General features: G+C 39.8%; 1 protein-coding gene across 1 annotated transcript in view; it reads left to right on the forward strand.

The window, feature by feature from the left end:
• FGD6 (FYVE, RhoGEF and PH domain containing 6) overlaps nucleotides 1–18222 on the forward strand; it is a 108130-nt gene that overhangs the window by 80326 nt on the left and 9582 nt on the right. Inside the window, exons 9-17 of the mRNA XM_029955787.1 lie at nucleotides 3308–3358; nucleotides 6223–6281; nucleotides 6365–6436; nucleotides 7128–7196; nucleotides 8094–8177; nucleotides 8921–9000; nucleotides 15434–15536; nucleotides 16024–16170; nucleotides 16966–17068. Coding sequence (XP_029811647.1) covers nucleotides 3308–3358; nucleotides 6223–6281; nucleotides 6365–6436; nucleotides 7128–7196; nucleotides 8094–8177; nucleotides 8921–9000; nucleotides 15434–15536; nucleotides 16024–16170; nucleotides 16966–17068 — 768 coding nt within the window. The remainder of the gene's footprint in view (nucleotides 1–3307; nucleotides 3359–6222; nucleotides 6282–6364; nucleotides 6437–7127; nucleotides 7197–8093; nucleotides 8178–8920; nucleotides 9001–15433; nucleotides 15537–16023; nucleotides 16171–16965; nucleotides 17069–18222) is intronic.

Below are 18222 nucleotides of genomic sequence, written 5' to 3' on the forward strand. Positions count from 1 at the left end.
GGTTTCACCTGGGTTCTAACAGTCACTGGGCAGCTCGTGGTTTCAGTGCTCCTGCCATCTGACTCAGAGGTTGATCAGCCACATTCTTCTCATTCTGCAGTTAAGGCACTGGGTGATTCTTAACCAAGGGGATTCCTGGTCTGGTCTTCTTTGAAAAGGTAAAAAAAGTTGTCAAGATGATGTATTATAACAAGGTGCCCTGAAAATATAGATGGATGGATGGATGGATGGATAGATGGACAGATTCATTGGAAAGTTGAATTTATAAAATTCAATTTAAGAAAATTGGATTTTGAAAATTGAAATTTAAGGTGTGTGTTTGGTTTTGTTTGTTTTTAGTCGGCCAGGAAAGTAAACCTAACTCCATTCCATCCTTGCTTAAAAGCCTTATTTTGCAGCATCCAAGTGGTGGGTCTTCTCCTTAGCTAGTTTGCATATTTCCACTCTGTGCCTGAAGTTCAGGTTGGCCAGCAGCAGCTGAGCTTGAGTTCAGGGAAAGAAAATACAACTCAAACTTATCAAGCTCAGCCCCGTGATTCTGAGGTCAGGATTTCCTCATATAGACATCTTCCAGTGAGTCCTCTTGGTTTAAAGAAATGTCTATTCGCTTGGGTATTCTTTTGTATTAAACAACAAAAATTGTAAGGCAAAGTAGGAACTTGCGATGAATCTGATATTTAGATTAATCTGCCTTCCTTTCCACACTCTTCCACTAACTAGAGGCCTTAAGGAACATCACTTTTGATTAATGCGACAGCCTTATGTGTTGAAAACATGTAAGAAGAATAGGTTTTTTCTCCCCAGGCTTATTACTCATAGGTAAGTTAAATATTTGGGCCCACTGAACACAGCTTTATAAATGGAATGTATTCTGAGTGGGGTCAGAGTGAGATTAAGTTAATTTTTCATCTCTAGGTGAGGCTAAGTATAATGTGTAATAAGTAAGTGTGTTTTGCGGGGTTTTTAATCTATTTGATTGGTAGCCTACTCTCCAACTTGTGTGATCAGATTACTTTAAGAACTAAATTGCTAGTGATGGTGCACAGAAGCTTAATGTCATCATACACAGTATCTCACCATGGGCTTTTGTTAGTGCTGGATATTTATAGTGTGCATGTTTAAACTCATACAAGTTCTTGGATCACTGTCTCAAAGAAGTACAGAGTTTCAGCAGTTGGGGGTGTGTGTTTGTGTCCTCTTTTGAATTAAAAAAGCTGACACCGGGGCGCCTGGGTGGCTCAGTCGGTTAAGCCTCTGACTTCGGCCCAGGTCATGATCTCACATTTGTGAGTTCAAGCCCTGCGTCGGGCTCCGTGCTGATAGCTCAGAGCCTGGAGCCTGTTTCAGATTCTGTGTCTCCCTCTATCTCTGCCCCTGCCTGCTCATGCTCTGGCTCTCTCTGTCTCAAAAATAAATAAAACATTTAAAAAAAAATTTTTTAATAAAAAAGCTGACACTAACATCCAAGTTTTCCTTTGTGTCTTTAAGCATGACTTCATAAATTCATGAGATGAAATTAACCTGTTCTATAAAGCTGCTAAATGGAGATTGATTCTGATAAAAATGCATTCAGTATCTTAATATGCCTTTCTTCTTTTTATTTTCTCAATTCCCACTGGCATTAGGAGTTAAAACATAGGTTTCAGCCTTTGTAACCTTTTTCCTAAACATAATCCTGTCTAGAAACATTATTTATATTTTTATTCCCCAAAATTTCTTGTCTCTGGTAATCAAAGGCCTGGGCTATGTACTATGAGGGATAGAAAGATGAATCAGATATGAGTCCTGCCTACAGGGAGCTTTGAGTCTAATGAGAAAATGATAGAAGCCATAAAGTGTGTAACCACTGTGTAACCTATTATTTAAAGGGAGAGAATATTTCTTTCAAATGTAAAGTTTGGTAAGAGGAAGAATTTAAAATGAACCTTGAAGAATGGGAGTAGAATTTTCATGTGCAGAGACAGAGAAAAGGATTCAGTAGAAGGGAACATTAGAGACAAAAAGTATGGAGCCAGGGACCACATGGGAAGTATTCAAGCATTGTGCAGAATCAGACTTCAGTAAGGACAAAGGGCCTGTGTTAGGCAGTAGCAAAACAGAAAATCAGAAAAATCCATAGGGATCATGTAGTGGGGTGAATTTAAATTCCAGGGAATAGAATTTGTTTTCCGAGGGGGGGGGTGTTTTGTGTGTGTGTGGTTTTGTTTTTGGTTTTTTAAAGAATTTGTTTTGAGAGGTAATCGAAGTCATCTAACATTTCTCAACAGAGTATGAAGTACCATGAAACCCCATGACATCTTTTAGTGTTAAAGACTTATAAAATATAACCTATTGCCTTACTTTTTGTTTCTGTATTATAAGAACTACTTAGCTTATCCACATAGCTTATTTAAAGACCATCTCATCTATACCAGAGTTTCTCAACTACAACACTATTGACGTTTTGGCTTAGATAATTCTTTGTTGTGGGGCTGTCCTGGGCATGTGTAGGATATGTAGCATCCCTGGCCTCTAGCCACTAGATGCCAGTGGAACCCTCTTTGCCCATTTGTGAGAATCAAAAATGTCTCCATCTATTTCCAAATGTCCCCTGGCAAGCAAATTCACCCCCATTTGAGAACCACTGCTCTAAATGTATGTAGTGGATGCCTCTGATGTTCTCTTCCATTGTTAGACTCTCAGATTGACAAAACCCTTAAGTATTCAGTCAATTAATGCTCAGAATTTTGTGCAGGACACAGCTGATTGGAGATTAGGGCATTTCATGTGTATTGGAGTCAAAGCCCTGAACTGGGCGTCAGGAAACCTGGATTCTAGTCTTAGCTCTGCTACAAAGAGGTCATAAGTTCAGTGAAACTCTGTTAAGTAACCTGATTCCTCATCTTGAAAATTATGGGTGTGAGGACGCCTGGGTGCTTCAGTCAGTTAAGCGTCTGACTCTTAGTTTCAGTCCAGGTCATGGTCAAACAGTTATGAGCTTGACCCTACACAGTGGGTTCTGTGCTGATGGCATAGGGCCTGCTTGGGATTCTCTCTCTCTCTCTCTCTCTCTCTCTCTCTCTCATCCTTTCCTCTGCTCTCTCTTTCTCAAATAAATAAATATTAAATAATGAAAAATGACCAACGTGGTTCCTGATGCTCTTTGAGCTCTGAGCCTGTGTCCTAATTTCACATTTTTAGAAAGCACACATTGAACTAGCACATACATTAACCAACAAAACTGACTGAGGTATTGAATAAGAAAGATGAAATATTTTTTCCTTAGTGCTTTATTTTACTAAATATTATAATCCTTTTCTTTTTCTAGATTATTTGAAAAATCTTCTAGAGAACGCTGGAGATTTCAGAGACACTCAAGGTAAACAACTTTTGTGGTATTATATGTATAGCTGGTCACAGAAGCTCTCTCAGGAGACCCCTCTCGGGAGGCCCCAGCATGGTCTGGATTAAGGAAGGTTCCTTCTATGCTCAGTCCCTCTGTGCAGTGGAAAATCCACCTTCTCTAGATGTCCATTGCTTTGAAAAGCTGGGATTGAACCAGTTGATCTGCAAATCATGAGACTATGAAGTGGTTAACTACATGAATCAGGGATAAGTTCTAAAATAGCATATTCTGGGGGTACCTGGGTGGCTCAGTCGGTTGAGCGACCGGCTTTGGCTCAGGTCATGATTTCACGGTTTGTGAGTTCGAGCCCTATATCAGGCTCTGTGCTGACAGCTAGCTCAGAGCCTGGAGCCTCTTTCAGATTCTGTATCTCCGTCTCTCTCTGACCCTCCCCTGTTCAAGCTGTCTCTCTCAAAAATAAATAAAACATTAGAAAAAAATAAAATAAAATAGCATATTCTGGGACTGTTTGATGCTGGGCAATTGCCTTTACCACCCTTCTATCCCTCACCCCTAGTAGTGCTTAAAGGAAGACTTCTATTATAATATAAGGGACTCATTGATATTCACAGATTAATCCACAGTGTGTGTGTGTGTTTCTGTCTTACACATACACACACACACATGCACATGGATTAATTCTGTTTAGGATACTAGTGTTTCTTTCTATTTATCCCCAAAGTACCTCTTTCAAATGCCATAGGTGTATCCCTGGCTCTAATCTGAAGTCCATGTCCATACTCTGTTAATTTTATGAATTTTGATTATAATTGTTATGCATCCTTTATATTTTCACATTACAGAGCTGAACAGGTTTTTAGCCCATTATGTAGAGATTCTTACTCTCATAATCATTTTACTTCTCTAAGATCTTCTCTTTGCAATTGTTTTGCTTTTAAAGGTTTTTTTTTTTTAATGCAAAGTTTGGAGTGGGGTATATGGTGTGCTTCTTGTCTTAGGTGAACATGTAATCTAGTTGAATAGAAAAGTCTGTAATACCCATCAGATAAAGAACAAAACATAGCTTTAAAGTAAGGATGCACTGAGCAGTGCAGAATCCTTTCGAAGAGGGGGGAAAGTGCGAAGTTTGAAGATGCAGTGCTTTGCTTGGAGAGAAATGGAGTTGGAGATGAGTTGAAGGGTGGACAAGAGGAAGAGTGGGCATCAGACTGGAGTCTGGCTTGTGACGATAAAAACTTTAGCCTCATCTTAGTGACTAGGGCCTCAAGACATCTGTCCCAGGGCTTCTGCCTTCAAGGAAAGTGAGTTATTAGCTCCATTTTCCAGATGAATGTAGCACCAGGGATGAAGGAGTTTGCTTAAAGGAAATTAACACCCTTCAGTAAAGACATAGGTTCAAAGAAGCAATGAATGGTGAAGTGCACTGTGTGGCCAGAAGCATCTCAGTAAAACAGTGAACAGTTGTAGATGAGATTGCCCAAGGGTGAGAGAAAATGAGACAAATATGCCTTTGGAAGGCAGACAGAAGAGTTACAGGGATCCCTAAAGGGATGACGTCGGGGAAGTAGAATTGCAGAATGGATGGGAGAAGGTAGAGCTTAGAGGCCTGGTGACCAAATAGCAGCTACTTTATCATTGTATCTACTCATTAAATCTTAAAGCTGTTCTCCTGCCCGCTGGGCGTGCACATGGCCCGAAGGAGAGGAATATGTCCAGGATTGCCTCTTGAATATCTGCTGTGCTGAGTGTCACATGCAGTAAATTCTGATCAATGCTTGGGGCATCTATACTGCTTTTCTTTAATAATGGTGGTAATAAAACATGTTTAAAGAATGTAGATCCCTCTAAGGCTAATACCAGAAAGAAAATCACTTGGTATGTTATACTAACCAGACCAAAAACACCTCAATCCCTTTCCAGAAATTGATATTTTCTTTTCTTTTCTTTTCTTTTCTTTCTTTCTTTCTTTCTTTCTTTCTTTCTTTCTTTCTTTCTTTCTTTCTTTCTTTCTTCTTTCTTTCTTTCTTTCTTTCTTTTTTTTAAATAGTCCTTTCATTGATGATTATTGCCACTGCCATACCAGCCTCAGGGGGACATACTGCCCTCTCTAATACTCTACCAGTTTTCTCCATGGGAGTGTTACTATAATTTCAGATAACCTTCCCAGTATCTTCCCAGTCACTGTGACAACCAAAAATTGCCTTTACATAGGTTCAAATGTCTGTAGGGAAGCATTACTGTCTTAGGAACAACTATAACCCAAAAGGAGACAAAGTGCAGACTTTCCCCTTTATGTTTAGTTATGAAGATGACAAGACTAGAGCATTCAAAAATACTTTGCTAAAGGCAAGGGGTTGATAAGAATAAACACAGATAAAACTAGGTTACTCAGCTCACAAAATAGTGCATGTAATTTCCTAAAGCCTAGCATGCTTTTGTGTGGTATTTCTTTCTCTTTGGGATCAGACTAAGAAAAGGCAGTTAAGCCCTGACCCCCTTAAATCGTGACTTTTCATAGTTCTGGTTTTCTGTCCCCTGTCCCACGGTCCTTCTCTCCCATGGCAGTTTATACTGGAATGGTCTTTAACTTCCAGGTGAAATCCTTTCCTTGTCCTTGTAAACTTTAATAGGGTAATCAGATCTCAGCACAAAGCAACCCTGACATTGATACTATTGATACACACGGCCTATAATGTCTCTTTTGAGGCTTGGGCTCACTTTTTTCATGAGTACTGTTTTTCCTTGGTATTGCCCTTCTCAGATCCAAGCTCCTCCAGTGGTTGCTGCTATAAATTTGCCATCATGCCATCTGGAATTGCTTAATGTTGCCGTTCATTGGAATAACCTGATGTCCCTTCTGTTCCTACACATTTTAGATGCCCTTGCTGTTGTTATTGAGGTAGCCAACCACGCCAATGACACCATGAAGCAAGGAGTAAGTATCTTGATTTCACTGTCTGATATACTGTTGAACCCAAAAGGCCAGGCCTTCATATGCTATACATTCTCTTTCTGTAGGACAACTTTCAGAAACTTATGCAGATTCAGTACAGCTTAAATGGACACCATGAAATAGTGCAACCTGGACGGGTAAGTGTGACTGCCTTTTGCAAACAATACAATGTATTTAGACACTGTAGCTGTTTTTCATTTCAGTTATGAAAATAAATGACTTGTTGTTGTTACTCTTTACTAACTCAATCTGGATCAACCAAGTTCATTCTATCCATTCAAAACATTCATGATTTAAGTTACCGTGACAAGAAGTACAATTCAATTAGGAGAATGGCAAGGAACCCCACAGAGTATCTGATTAAATAGGACCATTTTAGTGTGTAATACTAACTGACCTCACACAGCTTTAAAGACAATTTCATTTAAAATCTTTAATGTAAGAGGGGAGGGAGGAAATTTGGTATTTTGATGCTCCTCATAGAGCACAAAAGTGACCTAGGAAATGAATCCTGGAAAATTACGAAGTGCAGTTGTCAGGGTGTTGGCTATGCCTCAGGATCAAGTACATGCTCAGTCAGTTACATTTCAGATCACATCGTACCCCTGGGACCAATACTGTATTTATGAAACTCTGCTAGCTTGTCCAATTCTTTAAAGGGCTTAAAAAGAAACCATGACTGTAAAAAGTGACATGGGAACTATGTCCACCCAGCCCGACTCTCCCAAAAAAAAATTCTGGGGAAAGCAAGTTGAAAAACAAATTATATATTTATCGTAGTTGTGTTGTGATGGTGGTACTAAATGGATATTTGTTTGGGTGAATCAGGTTTTCCTGAAAGAAGGAACTCTGATGAAGCTGTCCCGGAAAGTCATGCAGCCCCGAGTGTTTTTCCTGGTAAGTGGCCGTGCGTGTTTCTGATGAGCCACAGGAAGGGATGATCACCTAATGTAAGGAGATGTTTGTACATGACAGATAAGCTTAACACATTCATATAGCCTTAGTGGGATCTTTTTCAGGAGTAGGAAACAAAGTCTTTTCTGATGCATGCATAACCAGAAATAATTTCCTTTTTTAATTTAGTTTATGTCGTTTCTAACATGGATTCAATCAATTATTTAGTCAGATATTAATACTTTAGTGGGATTTAGGATCAAAAACTATTGTCTGTTACAGAACTTGGAAAGAAAGTACATTTTCTAGAAAATGCCCTTTTTTAAAAAAATCTTTTTTAATGTTTATTGTTTATTTTTGAGGGAGAGACAGAATGTAAGTGGGGGAGAAGCAGAGAAAGAGGGGGACAGAATCCAAATCAGGCTGCAGGCTCCAAGCTGTCAGCAGATCCCAGTGCAGGGCTCGAACCCATGGACTGCATGATCATGACCAAGTCAAATGACTGAGCCACGCAGGCGCCACACCTTTTTTTTTTTTATAATGTTTATTTAAGTTTGAGAGAGAGAGCGAACAGGAGAGGGCAGAGAAGATCTGAAGCAGGCTCTCTGCTGACCACAGTCTGATGTCAGCGTCAAACTCCTGAACCATGAGATCATGACCTGAGCCAAAGTCAGATGATTAACCTACTAAGCCACTCAGGTGCCCCGAAATTGTCTTTTTAATAATAATTCTAATAAAGCATTCTGGGTGATTGTAGTTTATATAAGTATGCATAAGTGTTCTATTCAAAGAGCTTTTAATTAAAAAGTAGTATGTTTTTTAAATTTCAATGTCTTACCAATGTCTTTGTAGCTGAAACTTGTTTCTTTACTTCACCCTATGAAATATTTCTACTTTCAGTTTAATGACGCCCTGTTGTATACAACACCAGTGCAGTCTGGGATGTATAAACTGAACAACATGCTTTCGTTGGCTGGAATGAAGGTCTGTGCATCTGTTAGAAGATATTTCTTTTCTTAACCAAAACATATTTAGAGAAGAAGCCCTGGACAGTCATCTTTTTCACATCCTTAACTTTTCTTTCCTGCTGTGTTGCTGTTTATGTGTTCATTTATTCATTTATGTAGTCATTTGTTCACCCACATATTACTTTCTTCATGTGGTATTTATTGAGAACCACTATAAACAAAACATGGTAATAAGTTTGGTGAAAAATACAAAGATGAATTGTCATGATTTTGTCTCTGCCTCACCCAGAGGTGAGATAATACACTATACATGAATACCTGTAAAGGTACAAATAACCAATAAAGACAGAATTAAAATTTGGGGGAGTTCAGAAAATAAAGAGTGTGCAACTTTTGATGGGACCCGGTGGAGGAATTGGCAGCAGCTAGGAAACAGAGAGGAAGTCTTGGGAGGAAGAGCCATGAGCCTTGGAGAGTAGGTCACATACGGCCATGCTGAGATGTGGAGAAGGCATTCCAGGTAGAGGGGAGTAGTGTGAGCCAAGGCCTGAAGGTGGGAAAGTTGGGCCTATGCGTATGCAAGTATCTAACTCTGTCTGGCGCACTGAGTAGATGAGGGACGGCAGTGGGAGATGAAGGTTGTTGTACAAGGGTTGTTGGTGGGTGATCGCACCAAGGGTATTGGGCAGCTTTAGCTATGCTTCAGAGATGAGATTTGCAATAGGATGAGTTTGCTCAAATTCTCTTGCTTTCTTTCAGGTCAGGAAACCTACCCAAGAAGCATATCAGAATGAATTAAAGATTGAAAGTGTAGAGCGTTCCTTTATCCTGTCGGCCAGGTAAATTTTTAAAACATGTATACGTGAATGTTTGCTGGAATTACAGGGTCATACATCTCCAGCACTTTTTGTGTTTGGGTTAACTACAAGACTTATTTGTTTTTCCGTTTCTTCCCTAAAACCGTGCAGTTTACTTTTGGCTTACCATGTACGTAAAATGTCTGAGAGGTGATCCAATAATGTGTTAGAAGCACAAAGCTAAAAGTGTTCCTATGAAAATAATAATGCTGAAAGCACCTTGCTAATATTTTTTTTTAGTGAATATTTCAAGTATTTTTGCAATGGCACCTAATGTTTTTAAAGACATCTGATGCTTTATAATTCACTAGGAAGTTTTCACATAACATTGAAAGGTCATAACAAATATACAAGGTGGGTGTCATCTCATTAAAAATGAGGAAGACTAGGGGCGCCTGGGTGGCTCAGTTGGTTAAGCATCCAACTTTGGCTCAGGTCACAATCTCATGGTTTGTGGTTCGAGCCCTACGTCAGGCTCTATGCTAGCAGCTCAGAGCTCAGAGCTGGGGATTCTGTGTCTCCCTCTTTCTGTGCCCCTCTCCAACTCATGCTCTGTCTCTCAAATAAATAAAACATTAAAAAAAATTTTTTTAATGAGGAAGACTAAGAGAAAAAGTCAATTGCTATCTTAACAATACATAGCTGGCAAGTTAGAATACAAATGGAAAATTTTTTGCTTTTAAATCTGTTGTTGTTTGTTTATGATGCCACATTGCTTCAAACTGGAACCTGCGGTGACTTATGTGTAAATCAAAATATATTACTGCTGTATAAATCAAGTGCCAAGGAAACCCGAAGTTGTATGACCCATATGTGTACATTACTGACTTACTGGCCAAGTGGCAAAGTAGATGTTTGGCAGGATTTGGCTGGTGCAGGGAGAGACACCAACAGCCACACTCCACTGCCACATCTGGATAGCAGCAGTGTGCATTCCAACTGGAACCATTTATTTCTCTGCATCAGGCACAATGCTAAACTTAAATTTATTTTCTCTTTTAATTTCCATTATAACTCGTGGAGTAGGTGTTGTCTTGACCTTCCAGATGAGAAAAATGCAGACTCAGAGAGGTTAAAAACACCTCCAGGATTATAGAACTAATAAGTAGTCAAGCTGTAATTTTAACCTAGGTATATCTGACACTGAAAATCATGTTTTTAACCATTATAATACTGCCTATGTTCGTGGATATCAAGACCAGATATCTGACTTCCCATAATCAGGACCATAAGAACAGCGCTCTGGGTCATTGTCACTTTGCTGAAATGGAATGGCCACTCCTGCCTAACACCAGATCTCAGGATGACAGAAGAGAGATAGGGTTTGTTCAGGGTTTTGTCAAATGCTTCCCAGCTACCCGCCAGAGCAAGCAGTGTCGCGGCCAGGAGAGTGGAGGGGGTGCGGTGGTGGTACCTGAAGCATCCTCCAGATTAGTACTTGGAAAGTGATGGTGAATTCTTGATCACCTGGAGTTGTGACTTTTGTTTTCTGGGGGTTTTTTTGTTTGAGTGTGAGTTTGAACAAAAGTGTAAAGAACATCTAGTTCCTATGCAACAGGCTCCTGACAAATACTTAAGCTTGGTTCTGAAAATCAAGAAAGTTATTTTCAAATATCCAGAGAAATTTTACCTACAGGAAACTCAAGTTTTCAGTTACACTTAAATATCCTAATAAAAAATCTGCTTTGGTAGGGGTGCCTGGATGGTTCACATGGTTGAGCATCCAGCTCCTGATTTCGGCTCAGGTTCTGATCCCAGGGTCGTGAAATTGAGTCCCACACACGGTCCACCTTGAGCGTGGAGCCTGCTTTAAGATTCTCTTTCTCTTTTGCCCCTCCCCTCTACTTGCACACCTGCTCTTTCTCTAAAACTAAATATATATATGCTTTGGTAAAAACAAAATTCCATTTTATTAAAAACTTTTGGGATGCCTATGTGGCTCTGTCAGTTAAGTGTCCAACTTCAGCTCAGATCATAATCTCGTGGTTTGTGAGTTCAAGCCCTTTGAGTTTGATCCCCACATCAGGCTCTGACAGCTTAGAGTCTGGAGCCTGCTTTGGATTCTGTGCCCCCCTCTCTCTGTGCCCCTCCCCCACCCACACTTTCTCTCGAAAATAAACATTAAAAAATAAATAAAAATTAAATTGTTCAGGAAATGATAGCAAATATTTGTTTTGGCATCTTAAAGCTTAATAAGGTCATTGGATTTTTAAGTGTGATGGGAAACCATCCAAGGGTCCTAAGCTAAGAATTGGTATGATTTAATGTATATTTTAAAAAGAGGATGCTGGCTTCTTTGTGGAAGATAAACCATCAAGAGTCTAGTCTAGAAGTGGGGAGACCAGGTAGGAAGCTAGATGATGCTTTCTTGTACTAGAATCGTAAGAAATGCTCAGAATCAGATAGAGTTAATAGGATTATTGATGGATTGAATGTGAGTTATGCAGGAGAAATGATAAACTGGAAAAGTTCTAGATAAAGGGAAAGTAAGTTTCCAAGGACAGGTCCCAGTGGGCTGGGGAAAGGAGAGCTGACACGTACTGAATGCCACCCGTGTGCCATGCTCTTCTTTGAGTTCCCCCAACCACAGATAGCTGATACTCTCACTAAGGCCTCCTGTGATCTGGTTCCTATCTACCACACCAACCTGATTTCCATCCATTCTCCCTGTCTCTACCCCCACCAAAACATGGCTTGTTCTGCCAGCATGGATCTGTGTATTCTGCATGCATGCCAGCCTACCTCACATCCTTCTGCCTTGCACAGTTGCCTCTGTTTGGAATTCATTCCCTCATTCAGTAAGTAATATGGAGCCTCTTCCCTGGGCCAGGCAGTGTTTTGAGCATCAGGATACAGTGGAGAATTAAAAGGGCCCTTCCTTCTCTGACCTTGCAGTCCGTTAGGGAAGACATACACTTAGCAAAATGTCAACACAATCAATTATTATGACTAAGTAGTGTACAGGAAAACTACCAGACACTATGAGGCTGTAAAACTAGGAACCTCAGACTAACTTTGGTAGAGAAAGGGCAGTCAAGGATAGCTTCCTGAAAGACCTGCTGTCTACTGAGTTATGAAGAATAAGTAGGAGTTGGATAGCAAGGAAGAGGCTCTTGGTCATTAGGAATAACGTGCACAGAGGTGCTGAGGTGAAAAGGGGCATGCATATTCAAAGAACTGAAAGACCAGAATGGCATGGAAATAGAGAATGAGAGGGAGAGTGAGCCAGCGTAAGCCTGGAGGGACAGGGAAGAGCTTGTGGATTTGGGTCTCGAGCCGAAGAGCCACAGGAAACCAATGAAAGGTTTGTAGTAGGGATTGATGTGATCAGATTGGCCTTTTTAAAAGTTGGTTGTTGGGTGGAGAATGATTTGGGAGGGGAAGTAAAGGGGTGTTAAGTGGACATAGGGATTGAGAGAGAGGCATTAAGAGTGAGTCTTCAGCTTGCATACTGTGTCGGGTAGTGGTGTCATTCCTGTGATAGGGAACACTGGAAGAAAAGCAGCTTTGGGGGCAGAATCAGGAATTTAGTTTCAGAGGTGCGTATTGAATGTGAGGTGCCTATCATGAAAATGGAGTCATCAATGAGGCAGTGTCTGTAAGGATCTGTCAGAAGGGGGCCCAGATTTGGCATATATTTGGGAGTCATCGGCTCAGAGAAGATAGGCAAAGCTAGGAGAGCGAATGAGGGTGCACAGAGACACCACAGAATTTTATCTTGAACTCCTAAATTCTTCCAGTCCTAACTTAGTCATCACCTCTGCAGAGCCTTCCTTCTCCCTGAATAAGGCAACTTACTGCTTCTGTGTTACTCATCTACCTTGCCTTTATTGTATCACATAGTAATTACTTGTTTTTATGTCTCACCTCAGTTAGATATGAGCCATTACAAGTGTACGTTTAGTATGCCCAGTTCATAGCTTAATACCTGGCTCTCAGTAGGCTTCCTCTAGATGCTATTCAGATGAATTGAAATGAAGTGACATGGATTTTAGACCTTAGAATAGCATTCCACAGTAATACAGACAGTAAATAGTGTGGCAAGATCTAACATACCTGAAATCTCTTCTATTGGAGATTTTCCCCTTTGTAAATTCATCCCACTCAATGGGAGAATGTGCTTATTTAATACAAATTTGCTTTCTAGGTAATAGGTACATTCCATAAAGAAAATACTTGGTTTAACTATATTTTAAATTGGTTTAACTGAGGAAGATGCTGATTCTTCTGCTAACCATGTACAAAAGAAGTACTAGAATCTCTCTGCTCAGTACTGCAGGCAAATGTGTGTGGTCTTTGGGAAATGTGTTATCAAGAGCTGGTAAACATTGTTTTGGCAGATCCCCACACAAGAGAGAGCCAGGAATGATTAAATGAAAGAACAGCATATGTGACATGATTTGCACAGTTAAATCACATTCCACATACTCCCAGGGCTCCAGAAAAATCAGACGGCAAAGGTCAAATTAGCCATCTGCCTCTCTGCTTTCTTTTACCTCTTCCCCTGAAAAGTAGAGGAAGGGGAGAGAGAAAGCGGGATAGAAACTCTGTGAATGTTTACCTGGAAGCTTAAACATGTATTCTCACAGCGTACTTCAGAGAACAGAGATATATGACATGGTGGCGAAAGGTTCAATCTTTAGCCACACTTGGGTCTGATACGATGTCATGTTGTTGGCCAAAGGAAATTGCCTAACATTTCAAATCCTCAGACTGCTTGTCTGTAAATGATGCTGGTGGGTGGTAGTGATGGGGTTGGGGAAAGGGGGTGTGAGACCCAGTAGTATAGTCCATGGGCTAGCTCTGAGGCTGAGATGTGATCACATGTGTAAAGCATGTAGCACAGGTGGCTGGCATGTAGTAACTGTGAAGTAAATGGCAGCTAGCTGGGGCAGTAATTGTAGAGCAGTAGAGGTGATTGAGGCAGGTTTTGTTTGGATTAGAAAAATAAGAGCTATTCTATTGTATTCCTGGTATATAATGAAAATTTGAGAACTATACTGGTTTTAAATTTTTACTTTTAAAAGTGGATTTCTACTTTTTAATAACTGTATAAGTGCATATTCTAAATGACACTTAAGCCATTTAGTAGGAAGGTACATTTCTGAGTATAATTATTATGGTGAAAGTGAGTGATTTTTTAGTGTCTCCTTGACTTGCTCTGCGCTCAGCAAAATACAACAAAATATGCCCATTCATACCATAATACATGTTGGAATTTTTAATTATAAAGACATTACTTAGGGGCATCTAGGCGGCTCAGTCAGTTAAACGTCTGACGCTCAATTTTGGCTCAGGTTATGATCTCACAGTTTGTGAAATGGAGCCAGGTGATACCTGCTTGGGATTCTCTCTCCCTCTGCTGTGTACACGCACACTCCCTCTTTTAAAATAAGTAAATAAACTTTAAATTAAAAGGTCAAATATTCTTAAAATTAGAGTGAATAATACGATGAAACTGCATATTCACTCACCCAGATTTGAATCTTAGCAAGATTCTGCCACAGATTTTTTTCCCTAAAGTATTTCAAAGCAGATTGCAGATATCAGGTCATTTTATGCCCACCTACTTTCATATGCCTCTCTGCAACAAACACACATTTCCTTACACAGTTCCATTCGCGTTATTATGGTAGATTTTATTTTGAGAGATTATTCTGTCTACACACACATGCACTACCTAAAATGTGCCGCTTACTCTTGAGTATACAAAACTAAATGTGCTGATGCCACTCATCAGAGGTTTTTGGAGGAAGTGTAGTTGCAAAAAAGGAGAACAAGAATGCCTTTTTCTGAATAAGCTTTCCCCCTGTTTGGCCCATTTCTGTCTAGATTTGAATCACTTATCTCCTGATAGCCTGAGAGTAGGAACAGAAAACATGAATGCGTAGGGGACCCCTAACAACAACTGCAGGCTATTTCCACTGTTAACACTCCCTAACCATCTGTTTGTGATACCAAATACATGTTTCCTCTACTCAGTGCCCTTTCTAGAAATTTTTAGTAATGAATAACCTAAAAATAGTTTTCTATGCTGTAAACTTGGATTTGAAACTTGATTGCTTGTAATATTTTTAAATTCTAAGATATCTCAGGAAACTCTTTGGTTATGAAAATAACCCTAATTATTAGTTGTATGACTAGCTCTTAAGCGAAGCAAAAAAACTTCCAAATTTAAGAGACTTCAAAAGTATAAAGCAGTATGTTGGGGAAGAAAAAAAGCATTGTGTTTGGTAAAATGCCATGTAATGCCTGCTCTGATTATTTGTGCACACCAACCTCCGAGCTGCTGCTGTGGCCAGCATTGTTGGAGGGTGCTAGAATTTGTTGCCATGGCAGGAGGAAAAGAAGTAAGAAAAAGGCAAAGAATAAAAGCTGACATCTGGTTGATGGAACCTTCTTTTGCCCCTAACAGTTCTGCCACAGAAAGGGATGAATGGCTAGAAGCGATTTCCAGGTCAATAGAAGAGTATGCTAAAAAAAGAATCACATTCTGTCCTAGTAGGAGTCTTGATGAGGTACTGTCTTTTCCTTCTTTTTTGTTTTTCAGTGCATTTCATACAGTTTTTACCTTAAAGAAACTTTTCCCAGGGGTTTAGAAAAGCATCATGTGTTCACAGAAAGATACATGTGTATGTATAATTTCAGAACTAAATATCTTATTAATGTCTAACTGTAAGTCTATGATAACGTTTAGCACATCTTTTTTTCTGGTTTTAAAACCTCGTAAAAAATTTGGGAAATAGCATATAATTTAAGGAAGAAACTAATCAGCTGTCATGGCCTTACCACAGACATCTTTTTAAGTTAATTTTGTATTAAAGGATTATTATAATATAGTTAATCTTAATATCCTGAGAACATGAAAAATATAATGGACCATCATTCATCCCACATCCTTGATAATTCCATCAGCATTGTGAGCCAGCATTGCCCAAAAAAAAGCAGCCTTGAATCTATAGCACTCAATGTGCATGGAGATAATGAAAAGTCGTTCTTCCACAGGCTGACACAGAAAATAAAGAGGAAGTTAGTCCTCTTGGATCAAAGGCTCCCATCTGGATCCCTGATACCAGAGCCACAATGTGTATGATCTGCACGAGTGAGTTTACTCTGACCTGGAGACGACACCACTGCCGGGCGTGCGGAAAGGTTGGAGAAGATGACGCCCATCTCCACTGTGATTCTTGATAGCTGCAGGCTGTACATAGTGAGGAGGCACTTCCTCCTGTAAATCATGGCAGGGGGAAGAAAGATCCTGAATCACGGATGATACTTTCTCTAAGTATTTAGGCATAGGGCAGTCACTACCCTATCTACCAAGGTTATTGTAGAATGTCAATAATAGATATTTTTCACACACAAAAATTTGCAATTAGAGACTCCCATATTTACTGATAAGTATTTAAACTACACTTATCTAGATACTAAGTATTTAATAGAGATACTTTAGGTATTAAAGTTATCACCAGTGAGTTTCTAGACCTTCATGACCTCATTAGTAAAATGAGTGACAATGACATCAGACAGTTACCATGAGGATTAAACAAGGTCTATTTCAAGAGCATATCATACATTGCCAGATGCTTGGTGGATGTGCAGCCGACATGGCTGTGGTTACAGCAGCAGTGGCAACAAGGGCAACGTCGATGATGACAGATATGGCTACCAGTTAGTGCATGCCATACATGGTTCTGTACATTTTGCACACGTTAACACTGTTAGCATTTAATTTTATGGAGTTAGCAGACAGTCATCATAATCTATGGCCTCTTCGTCTTCCAGTGTGTGCATTCACTACAGGCCTGAACTCCATAGCGGTGTGATTGAGAGTTGGTGGTTGTGAAAGGCCTAGAAAGCACTATAGGTAGACAGCATTATAAATTGTAGGAAACTTGATGGCTTGGTACTGTTATTCTAAATGAAATAATTCCAATGTGTTTTCAGATTGTATGCCAAGCTTGTTCGTCAAATAAGTATGGTTTAGATTACCTGAAAAATCAACCAGCAAGAGTATGTGAACATTGTTTCCAAGAACTGCAGAAACTAGGTAATATATAAGTAAAGATTTAACCAGTTCATTTATTCCTAGATGCTTTCAAATGACCTTCCATCATCTTAGGCATGTGAGCAAGATGATTGGTGAGACTCATCTCAAAGTATTAAAAATTTTGCTTTCTTGGGGCACCTGGGTGGCTCAGTTGGTTGAGTTTCTGACTTCGGCTCAGTCATGATCTTGCATTCATGGGTTCAAGCCCCACATTGGGTTCTGTGCTGACAGCTCAGAGCCTGGACCTGCTTTGGATTCTATGTCTCCCTCTCTCTCTGCCCCTCCCCTACTTGTGCACATCGGTGTGCAAGCGCTCTCTGTCTCTCTCTCTCTCTCAAAAATAAGTAACTTAGGGGTGCCTGGGTGGCTCAGTCGGGTAAGCGTCTGACGTTGGCTCAGGTCATGATCTCACGGTTCGTGGGTTCGAGCCCTGCATCAGGCTTTGTGCTGACTGCTACTCAGAGCCTGGAGCCTGTCTTCAGATCCTGTGACTCCTTCTCTCTCTGACCCTCCCCTGCTCATGCTGTTTCTCCCTCTCTCTCTCAAAAATAAATTTAAAAAAATTTTTTAAAAAGTAACTTAAAAATTCAAAAAAAAAAGAATTTTGCTTTCTTATTTTAATTAAGCTGTCTTAACTCATAGAATACTATTTGTAGAAATGCAATTACAGGATGAAATGCATTAAAACAGTTACAAAGGAACATTAACTTTCAAGTAATTTTGAAGGTTTCAGTTTTACAACCATGTACTCATTAACAAATCATTTTTGTCCATCTGTAAAATAATTCTCTATGGTAATATACTAGGTGGCACTTTGTTAGCCTATTTCTTTTTTCTTTTTTTTTTTTTTTTAATTTTTAATGTTTGTTTTTGAGAGAGAGAGAGAGAGAGACCTAGCATGAGTGGAGGAGGGGCAGACAGAGAAGAAGACACAGAATCCAAAGCAGGCTCCAGGCTCTGAGCTGTCGACACAGAGCCTGACAAGGGGCTTGAACCGACCAACCGTGAGATCATGACCTGAGCCAAATCCAGATGCTTAACCGACTGAGCCACCCAAGCGCCCCTAGCCTATTTCTAATCACTTGGACTGATGTGGTGAGATTCTTTGGTATATCTAAATGTTCAGCTATTCACCAAATACAAAATGATAAATC

This window comes from Suricata suricatta, chromosome 10, assembly GCF_006229205.1.
Source record: "Suricata suricatta isolate VVHF042 chromosome 10, meerkat_22Aug2017_6uvM2_HiC, whole genome shotgun sequence".
Classification (NCBI taxonomy): Eukaryota; Metazoa; Chordata; class Mammalia; order Carnivora; family Herpestidae; genus Suricata; species Suricata suricatta.